This window comes from Teleopsis dalmanni, unplaced genomic scaffold (genome assembly GCF_002237135.1).
Source record: "Teleopsis dalmanni isolate 2A unplaced genomic scaffold, ASM223713v2 unscaffolded_contig_0467, whole genome shotgun sequence".
NCBI classification, from domain to species: domain Eukaryota; kingdom Metazoa; phylum Arthropoda; class Insecta; order Diptera; family Diopsidae; genus Teleopsis; species Teleopsis dalmanni.
This window is the reverse complement of record NW_024031849.1, coordinates 1794-13553: the sequence shown is the minus strand read 5'-3', so window position 1 is coordinate 13553 and position 11760 is coordinate 1794. Positions and strand designations below refer to the sequence as shown.

General features: G+C 37.2%; 1 protein-coding gene across 1 annotated transcript; it reads right to left on the bottom strand.

Moving 5' to 3' along the window:
- Positions 1-678: 678 nt before the first annotated feature.
- Positions 679-10760, bottom strand: LOC119663489 (the record flags this gene model as incomplete). Its single annotated transcript, XM_038073097.1, has 4 exons — positions 10518-10760; positions 3508-3658; positions 2155-3417; positions 679-2079 (listed from the first exon to the last, which is right to left on the bottom strand). Coding segments are annotated over exons 1-4 (3058 nt in total), but the record flags the coding sequence as incomplete, so codon positions are not given.
- Positions 10761-11760: the final 1000 nt, after the last annotated feature.

The following is an 11760-nucleotide window of genomic DNA, read 5'->3' as shown; positions in this document are numbered from 1 at the left end:
GTATATCAATTTCGAAGAATTGCTGTTGGATGACCCAAATAATACAGTGCAATGCCTTTTGTAGCTGAATAGGTTGAAGGGTACATTCTCCGTTCTTCAATTTATTCTTGGTTACATGATAAAATCGCTGTACCTGCGCTATTACTCGTAGCATCTTAGTGTATGAACTATATCTTGACAATACCTGTAATACGTAGTTGTCTTCATTTGTGTTAATGAATACAACCTTCCGCGTCTCTTTATTGACTTCTTCCATATCCAGGTTGTGACATTTCAAATGCGGCCAGTATTTATCAGCGAGTAACAAAAATTCCGGCCCCGTAAACCAACAAGACTCTGATAATTGGCGGATGTTACAGCCGCGCGACACAACATCTGCCGGGTTGGATTGGGTAGGAACGTGTCTCCATTGCCCATTTGCGGTAATATCTTGAATTTCCGCTACTCGATTGCCAACGAATGCAGACAGGGTTGATGAGTGGTGCTTCAACCAATGTAATACAATCTGTGAATCAGTCCAAAAAAACGTTTCACCCTTAAATTGCGCAAATATTGGTTGGACCTTCTGATACAGTTTGGCAAGAAGTAAGGCACCACAGAGTTCTAGTTTAGGTAGCGACTTCCGCTTTATAGGTGCCACACGGGATTTTGCAGTGAATAGCCTGACCGTCACCTTACCTGATGTGTTTTGTGATCGGAGAAATATACAGCAACCATATGCGCGTATTGAAGCGTCACAGAAACCGTGTACATCAACCTGTTGATAGTTTATGGATAGGCAGTATCTCGGCACCTTAACCGATGAAAGCGTTGTAAGATCTTGAATAAATGTTTTCCAAGCTGAGTGAAGATTTTGAGGGACTGACTCGTCCCAGTCCACACGCAAAAGCCACAATTCTTGCATCATAATTTTGGCTACGAGTATGATCGGTGCTAGTAATCCAAGCGGGTCGAATAATGAAGACGCAAGGGATAAGATGGTGCGTTTTGTTACAATATGACCTGGTTGTGCATTGAACGAAAATAGGAAAACATCTTGCATTTGGTGCCACTTGATGCCTAGAGCGCTGGTGACGGTATCTGTATCAAGATTCAAACTCTTTGTTGTAGTATCGCTGATGAAGTCATGATGGTTTGAATGCCATTTGTCAAGATCGAAGCAACCCTTCTGTAGAATGGCCGTTAACTGATGTCTGATATTGGTGAGTTGATCAATGGAATCTGCTCCACCTAAGAAGTCGTCGACAAAAAACGATGATTTAATGAGTGCAGCGCCTATTGGGTATTGTGTTTCAAATTTGTCCGCCAAATACTGCAAACTCCTGGTTGCTAGGAAAGGTGCTGATGCAGTACCATAAGTGACTGTATTCAACTCGTAAGTACTAACAGGATCGGACTCCGTATCTCGCCAAAAAATATATTGGAATTTTCGATCTGGTTCATCTATCAGTATCTGTCGGTACATCTTAACAATGTCAGCCGTCAAGGCATATCGGTGCAAACGAAATTGAAGTAGCAACAAATATAACTCCGGCTGAATTGTCGGGCCGACCAGTAGAATATCATTTAATGAACGTTGCGAAGTTGTTGGACATGACGCATCAAAAACCACCCTCAGCTTGGTCGAAGTGCTCGACGGTTTTAAAACACAATGATGAGGGATATAATAATGTGGTTCGTTGGTTTTCGGAGTCTCAACACGCGTCATGTGTCCGAGCTCTCGATATTGTTTCATGAATTCTTGATAGTCTTGCTTCAGTGCACGATTAGATGACAATCGCCGTTCTACAGAACAAAAACGGCGTAAGGCGATATTGTGTGTCAAACCAAGACAATCTGGCGAATCTTTGAATGGTAACCGAACGACAATTCTTCCCATCGCATTTTGGTGGACCGTTTCACGATATAATGACTCACACGCAACATGTGCTGGTGACCATGACTTTGAAGCCGGTTGCACTTCCTCTATCTTCCACATCATTTCTAATTGATCGGAGACTGTATCTTCAACTGATAATAGGCATTTTGCTGATGGTGATGCAAATGGCTGACCCTTGTACTTGCCAGATACAATCCATCCTAATAGTGTTTTTTGAAGTACTGGAAGATTTTCACCTAGTTTGATTTGACCGACAGACAAAATATCAAAGAAACTTTCAGCTCCAAGCAAGAGATCAACGCGCTTGGATTTAAAGAATTGCTCATCGGCGAGAGGTGTATTTGGTGGAACCTTCCACGACGATATATCGATTTCAGAACTTGGTTGATATGCGATGTGATTCGTAATACCAAAGTTTAAAGCAAGTTCAAGATTTGAATGACGAGATTTGATTGATGTGAGCGTCTGATACTTTGTGTTGGTCAACGAACTACCAATACTGGAAACATGCAACCGATGTTTATGTTTTGCTAAACTAAGCTTCTTTGAAAACTCCTCCGTTATGAAGTTGACCTGAGAGCATGAATCAAGTAAGGCTCTACCCACTTGATAACTTCCCGATGAATCCTTCACTAAAACCAATGCAGTGGCTAGAATTATTTGCTCGGCCGATGACATATTAAGATGGGAATGGCTGGCAACGTTGTCGTTGGGCATAGCAGCGTGTTCTGTGCGTCGTGATGATCCCGCGCTCTTAATATTCGTTGGCAATTGCGAATGATGCAAGAGAGTGTGATGTGGCTTTGCGCAAACCTTACATTTAAACGTTGATGTGCAATTAACCACATGATGGCGTGGCGATAAGCAGTTTATGCAGAGTTTTAGGCTCTTCACCTTTTCAAACCTTTGAACCACCTCCAGTGCCTTAAAACGATGACAATTCTGTATTAGGTGTTCATTGCTAGAACAAAATGAGCAAGAATTGCTGGATGTAGATGCAACAAATGCGTATTGTTTTGAGCGTCTGTTACTCTTGGAGTTAAGATTATTAGGTTTACGTTGTGATGATGACTGATTGCCGTTTTCACTGTCGAGTGATTCGAGAAACTGGCAATGCCTATCCAATAATTTTGAGCAATCTTCCCAACTAGGTAATGTGTCGAAGTTACGCGATTCATTCCATTTCCTACGTGTAATTGCGTCCGTTTTTTGCATGATTAGCGAGATAAGTAGAGCCTCACATATTTGTTTCTCTGTACCTAGCGAACAGAGTGAACCATACAAAGCGGATGCATTGTTTACCAGACTACGAAGTTGTTGGCTTGACTGACCCGATACTGCTGGTAGATCAAATAGTGTCGCGATATTTTCGGCGAAGATTAGGCTATTATTGTCATAGCGCGATTTAAGCCTATCCAGAGCCTTTGGATAGTTTTCATTCGAAATAGGAAATGCCTGTACTGTCTCTAGAGCTTGACCAGTAAGGCAGTTCAGTAAGTGATTAAATTTTTCAATATTTGTGAGGTATATTTCGCGATCTATGATTTGGAGAAACGAATTAATAAAATTGTTATAATCCGAGTACTTACCACTGAATGTAGGTAATTTTAACAGTGGTAATTTTTTACTTGAGGTGGGCATCATTGCTGTTACGTCTAGCACTGATGCATTGTGGGCCTCTTCCTGCAGTTGAGACATGATTAATATTTTGGTGGAAACGTATAGGTCTTCTAATTCATCTCTAGCTGAGTCAGTTGCATCTAATTTCTCGATCAACGTCTGAAAAGCTAAGATTTGTTTAAAATATGATTCTAAAATACCTAGTCGACATTTCAGTTCTGGTTGTGAGAGCGAATTACTCTTTCCTTTGACGAACGTCTTGATCCTTGAAATGCTCGCTTTCGTCGAGGCTCGCTGTTGTTTTAGTTCTGACAGTTCTGCCGTAGTGGTTGGCTCTGCCGTTGCCATTGAAACAATTGTAGATACTTGAGAACAGCAAGGGACGAAGTCGAAAAGTCACAATAGCAGCAGCGAACTTTCCGAAATTGAACTGCTCTTACGGTGGTTGTTGTCAGACGCGACGTTGACGAATCCGCCCACTTACTGATTGGAAGCAAATATTAACCAGTAATCAACAAGTAAGTTAACTTGTTGTTGTTGTTGTAATTGTTCAGCGTGACCTTGATGCGGACACGAGGTTCTATTTGGCGCTTAGCAGAACCTAAGCCGAGAACCATAGAATGCACAATAGTACACACGTACGATAGTATATAGTATATATGTACAGATGTACGATATTATTAAAGTTAGCACACTTTAGATATATAACCGTTTAGGAGCAATACTCACACGAGCACATTATGGTTACAAATTAACCAAAAACAATAAAAGCGAAAGTATGTACAATCAACAAGTAAAGGTATCTTGTTGTTGTTATTTTAACTGTCGAGCACGACCTTGATGCGGACACGAGATTCTATTTTGAGGTTAGCGAACCTAAACCGAGAACCACCAATTGCACAAGAGTATATACGTACGATAGTACATATGTAATATATATATAGATGTACGATATATTATAATGGTTAGCACACGTTAGCTATATAGCTGGTTAGAAAAAGTATTCACACGCGCACATTAATGGTTACAAATTAACCAAAAACAATAAAAGCGAAAGTATATACAATCAACAAGTAAAGGTATCTTGTTGTTGTTATTTTAAATGTCGAGCACGACCTTGATGCGGACACGAGGTTCTGATTTGAGGTTAGCGGACCTAAACCGAGAACCACCAATTGCACAAGAGTATATACGTACGATAGTACATAGGTAGTATATATATAGATGTATGATATATTATGATAGTTAGCACGCGTTAGCTATATAACTGGTTAGAAGAAATATTCACACGCGCACTTTAATGGTTACAAATTAACCAAAAACAATAAAAGCGAAAGTATGTACAATCAACAAGTAAAGATATCTTGTTGTTGTGAATTTAACTGTCGAGCGCGATCTTGATGCGGACACGAGGTTCTGTTTTGAGGTTAGCGTACCTAAACCGAGAACCACCAATTGCACAATAATATACGTACGACAGTACACAGAATAGCACTATTAAATTTGCAAAAAGTCCTGTCACGGTCGCCAATGTAAATTATAAGCGTTTTTATAATTGGGTTTTATGATCTTTATTTCAATTTCTTTAACACAATGTAAATTATAAACGTTTTTATAATTGAGTTTTGATTTCATTTAATTTATACAATTGAATTTATACAATTTCGGTTATTGATTGTTTAATCACTTTTTTATGTGTACCCGTGTGTTGACACGTTCGCGATCGAAAAACAAGAGACAGAATCAAACCAACGGAGTTTACTTGCAGCCAAAAAATATAACAATAAAATTTGCTCATCTCGAGCGCAAAAAACAAAAGGCAATAAAACAAGACTTAGAACCGTTGGTTTGATTACATCTTATACAGGGTTAGTTAGATAAATTAATTAACCATATATTAACCATATAAAATATTATATATATATATGAATTATATAATATATTAATTATAATAATTTAATTATACAATATGATTTACAATAGATTAAAATATAATAAATTATAATATATAAATCATATAACACATCAATTAATAATTCTACAGAATCCTACAATATTAACAATTTGACTTTAACCGCTCTAACAATGTGTTTACATATTATTTGGGCCAACACTGCGACCAGTCATTGACCAACGAAAAGTACAATTTTGCATTATCAGCTTTTCTTGTTGGTCAATGCACTGAAGAAAGTGTGTAATATGTTGGCCTATAATTATGTCACCAAAGCGTAGGCAAATTTATTTATTTGTGAATTATGCATTAATATTTATTGTTAATTAATGCATAATTTAATAGCTTTTTTATAAAATAATTTTTGTATAAATATAAGAAATAATTTTAATAAAGTTCAGAAGGAAAAGAAAAAGAAACGAAATCAATTATAACTTTCTTACTTTCTCGCATCGATTAGTTTGGGTTTCAAGTGCTCAAACTAATCAACATAGAAAATACAAGTAGTTAGAGTTACAAGTGCTCAAACTACTTTACACACAAAAATTGGCTACCAAGCTAACACAGATTAAGGATCTGGGTTAGCACTAAGTAGCGTACAATACCTAAACATTGGATGAAGGCTAGGGTAACTTTCATACCGAAAGCAGGCAAAAAGGCGGACCACACGCCAAAAGCTTTTCGGCCCATTAGCCTTACTTCTTTCCTGCTTAAAGCAATGGAGAAGATTCTAGATCAATACATCAGGGAAGTCTACATTAAAGCTTCACCTCTACATATTGAACAGTATGCTTATCACTCCTATGGCTATTGGTCATTGACGAACTCTTACAGTCTCTTGGTGACCTCGGATATGAAGTTCAGGGCTTTGCAGATGATCTAGTCATCATGGTTAGAGGCAAACTCCACCATATCCGATCGTATGCAACTAGCTCTTGATATCACTCAAAATTGGTGTCAAGAGAAAGGACTCTCGATTAATCCGAATAAAACAAATGTAGTACCCTTCACCAGAAGAAGGAAGATGAGTCTAGGGACCTTAAAGTTAGGGGACACTGATTTAATACTATCTGAGGAAATGAAATATCTAGGAGTAATTCTGGATAAAACTCTTACTTGGGAAAATCACTTATCATATGTGACTGGCAAAGCTCTAAGAACAACTTATGCGTGCCAAAGACTGTATGGTAAAACATGGAGTCTGCGACCAAAAATGATGGCTTGGTCGTACAAGACCGTAATAGTACGTAATAGGTAAATCAGACGAAGGCTAAGATGACTCTCAATAAGATTCATCGCACAGCTTGTCTAAGCATAACGGGAGCAATGAGAACGTGCCCCACAGAAGCCCTAGCAATGCTTACTGGACTCACCCCATTACACATTACAGTAAAAAGGACTGTGATCAGTGCTGCACTAAGGCTTCCTTATCTAGGTAATCTTAAAGAGGGCAATCTGACAGGACACGCAAAGATTCTAGATGAAATCTAGAATTCTCCGTGCCTTAAGGTCTTTGACAAGATGAATAGAAAATTAGCTTTCTCCAGGGAATTCGAAGTGGTCATTAGTGACCGATCAACTTGGAGAAATAATAAAATCAACTTAAAGCAGGGCTCTCAATTATAGTATACTGATGGGTCCAAAATGGCAGTGCAGAAGCAGGAGTTATGGGACCAAACTTCCGTAAAGCAATCGCAATGGGAAAAACTGCTTCCATTTTTCAGGCAGAGGTCCATGCCTTAGAGCTTTGTGCAAGAGAATGCATACGTAGGGGCACCCGAGGTACCAACATATGCATTTTATCAGACAGCCAAGCAGCTCTAAAATCTTTAGCAAAATCCTTATTCCAATCAAAGCTGGTTTGGGAATGCTTTCAACTTCTCAACACCCTAGCATCGAGGAACTATGTTACTCTTATGTGGGTACCGGGACACGAGAGGCATGAGGGCAATGAAATAGCAGACATATTAGCAAAGAAGGGTGCATGAACTTCTTTCATTGGGCCAGAGCCCTTCTGCGGGGTAACTAATAGCTTCACAAATAACTTATTATGTGAACGGGAGAAACAGCATCTACTTGACACTGGAGAGCCCAAACAGGCATGCGACAATCAAAAAGATTCATTGATCCTGAACACATCAAAGTTGATGCTATCATCAACCTTAGCAGAAATGATATCAAAATCTACACTGAACTTCTTACAGGACACTGTAGATTTAATTACAACATGAATATTATAGGTGCGGTAGAAAGTGATTCCTGTCGACTCTGTCATGAGGAGAAGGAAACTTCAGAACATGTTCTATGCAACTGCCAAGCGGTTGCAAGACGTAGACTCGATTACCTTGGTAGCGGGATCCTGGTCCCAAATCAAATAGGTAAAATTAAGCCCACTGCAATTATAAGATTTATAAACAGTCTAAAATTGTCCTAGTTGGGCCTATAGGCGCACAATAGATCTTTTAGGTCGGGGTGCACAAAAAGCCTATTTAAATAATAATAATAATATTCATATTCAAGGTATTTGTTTATTGCAGTTAATTTCTATAATACATATTTCAATTTTATACTGTGTTCGCAGATGTCACCGGTTCGGACTTGTGTTACTTTCTTATGTAGGGTGGAAATTTTAATGTAAAAATTTCGTGCTTACAAAGCTTGAAAAGTTTAATTGCTGTCTCTGTCAGCAGTTTTAAGTATGTGTATAAAATCAAATCAAATTAAATTTAAATACGCGCAAATTATCTTTCAAAGTAAACAACATATTTGGCTAGCAGCACAATTCATTTAAATTTGATTTTGATAAAATTCAATACACCCCGTGCAAAGATCTATCACTCTTGATGACTGTTCGCAGTTCTATTAAGGTTTTTACCACTGCAACAATTATTTTTTAGATTTTTTCCACAAAAAAGCGGACAACAACAAAAGCATGAGTCCTCTATCAACAAAATATTATGGAGGTGATGTTCTATTAATAGACATAAATTTTATTTGTTGAATCGATATATTTCAATATTTTCAAAAAAAAAAATTTTACTAACAAATTGTACAATTAGAGAATTGCAATTGGTATAATTTTTGTGTCTTTTATGTCTTTTTATGTCAATTTTTCTTCTTTATTTATATAGTGTTTTTACTCTTTATATGCTGTTTATATCAGCTGTTTTAAATGTGTGTGACAAAATATTAGTAAAAATGTAATGACACTTTCTTGGGGTCGTTTCGTTTTGCTGGGGTATACTCAGTCACTCCAGGTTCGTTACAATAAAATTTATATGTATGTATGTATATTTATTTTCATTTTAAATTTAATTTTTACAGTATGATGTATCTTAAATTAATACATAAATAAATATAAAAATAAATATAATTAAAATAGCGACTGTGACACAATGTCGTCCGTCGACTTATAGTGTAATAGTAGTATTAAAAATAGTTGTATAATAACTAGTATATACGCATTATAAATGATAGATGAGCTAACATATAAACTATATATTAATTATTATATTCTGATATTAAATAAGACCGATATGCTATACAATTTTTTACATATTCTGCTACTTTTACCCATTCTACCTCAGAACCGTTTTAAATATTTATAATGTTTTCATAAGATAGAATAGCTTTACTAAAGTAAGCTAATCGAAACTCTTGTAAAATAGGACAACGGCCAAGAAAATGCACAATATCTTCAGTCTCATCTAAATTACACATACTACAGAGCGCAGATCTACTTGTATATATATCAAATCTGTTTCCATTTAGCTGTATCATGCTACTTCTTGCTTTGAGTATCCAGGTGATATTTTTAATATGTGTTATGTCAATTATATATTCCTTTCCTAGTGATGGTGTTAAGTCTTGATATATTCGGTTAGTTTGTTGAGATTTACTTATACATTTGTACCTCAAATCAGTTTTCAGAAATGTCAACAGCAGTTCATTATTTGCTTTCCAAAGACTTCGCGAAGCTGTTTGTTGATTCCAATTTATGCCGCAAACATTTCCCAGCTCATTTAGAACCTGCACCCAAGAAAGGTTAAGATTTAACAATTTTTTGGTCAATTGATTGGGTAATCTTTCGGTACCAAATATATTTTTTAATTAATTAATTAAAGAGTAGACGTGAAAATTGCCCAACAGCCGGTACTGCGGCCAGAATAGACCTATTGTATCAGTTTCACTATTGATTAAACAAAACCCCTTAAAGCTTTAAAGTCTAAAACTAAATCTAGAGGAGAGTTCTTAATCTGTTCTGGTGACAGAAATTCTTTATGAAACAGGTTTCTTCTGTGCGTTATTAAAGCTGGACAGTCACAAAGAATGTGCTTGGTCATTTCCTCATCTTCGAGGCATAATCTGCATTCCGTGTTAGCAGATAATTGTAGTTTATGAAGGTGATATTTCAGACCATAATGTAATGAAACCCGTTATCAACCTTAAATTACATTTTGAGATTTTAAGAATGTCTTTGCAGGAGTACGGTGTTATCAGTGCTTTGCTTTGTCTGAATCCTGGAAAGTTTACCCAGTACTCCAGCCGCATATGATTTTCCATTTCCTTGATAATCTGTTTTGTACTGGCCCAGTTTATTCCACAAAAGGGTTGAGGGCCTATAAAAGCAGTTTTTGATGCAGTTCTGGCTAGCTTATCAGCTTTTTCATTTCCCAAAACTCCTTTGTGGCCCGGAACCCAGTAAAGGCTTACCTTATTCCGAGCTGCAAGTGATTGCAGAAGCTCGTAACACTCTACGACCTGTTTTGATTTGATAGTCCAAGAAGAAAGATCTTTAAGAGCAGCCTGGCTGTCAGAGTAAATAACAATTTTCGAACCAGAAGATTTTTTGATTAAATTGGATCTTACGTATAAGTTGATTGCGTGGATTTCAGCTTGGAAGACACTGGGCCATGTGCCCATTGCCTCCGAAATGCTGATGTTGGGTCTATATACACCAGCGCCAGTGCCTTCATCCATCTTTGATCCATCTGTGTACCAAACCAAACTTTTTGGGTCAACCTGTGGGCCTCCATTCTCCCACGTTGAACGTGATGGTAGGTGTACCTCAAATTTTTTGCCAAAACGATGGAGTTCTGTTGTATAGTCTCCATCACATTGAGGATTTTTATGTGCTCCAAATGTTTTTAATATTGTTGTATGACCATAGTCAAGACAACCCTTGTTCATGTGGAGTTTTAGTCGAAGTGTACTAAGCGCAGCCGTAGATTGAATATGTATGTTCAGAGGTGTCAATCCAAGTATAGCCTCAAGTGTTGCAGTTGGACTTGTCCTCATAGCACCAGTCATTAAGAGACACGCTAATCTCTGGAGCTTCATGCAAACAGCAATAGATTCAGCCTGTGTGACCTTTTGCCACCAAACCAGGCAACCATATGTCATGATAGGACGTACTACTGCCTGATATATCCAAAATATAATCTTTGGGTTTAGGCCCCAAGTTTCACCTATACAGGACCGTGTTGTCCATAAACCCCTTAACGCTTTATTATATACTTTATTTAAGTGTGAACTCCAAGTGAGTTTACCATCTAGGACAACAGTTAGGTACTTTGTTTCACTGGAGAGAAAAATATTAGTGTTTCCTAACCGTACGGGACCTATGTCTAGTTTACGTTTGAGTGTGAAAGGCATAACAACAGTTTTCTCCGGATTTATAGAGAGACCCTCACTTTCGCACCACGCTAAAATGCGTCCATGGTGTTCTACCAAGATCTCTGATAGACTGCTACCATGCTTTCCAGATACTATTGTAGTGGCATATTAACCATGACCACACACAATACGTTGTGTGCGGTATTTAATGTGTCATGCCAACCCAAAACTCTCAAATATCAAGCATGACCGAAAAACCTAATTGTCAAATATAAAATAATTTATGAGTCAGAAATTTGACTCGTCTATTTTGTCATTTCTTTATGACAAAATATTTGTATGCATATTTAATTGTTCCAATATGCATTTGACAATTTGGATTGCGGCATGCTCAGCACATGAATTTGTGTTAAGTTTTTCACAGATCATATTGCAAGCGATTATGCATGCAATATGATTTGTCCTCAATACAGTTGGTTACCAGATGTGTGCCACTGTGAAATAGATATGAATAAATGACCAATAAGTAAATAAATAATATTTGTAAATCATTATGTACGTCTAATTTGGGTTAACCAATTAGACGTAAGTAAATGTAAGTAAATGTAAGTATCAACCAATAGAATCGATACATAAGATTCTATTGGAAATTAGTTGTAAGAATTGATGTTAGAGTTAAGAAATAAAATTTAAT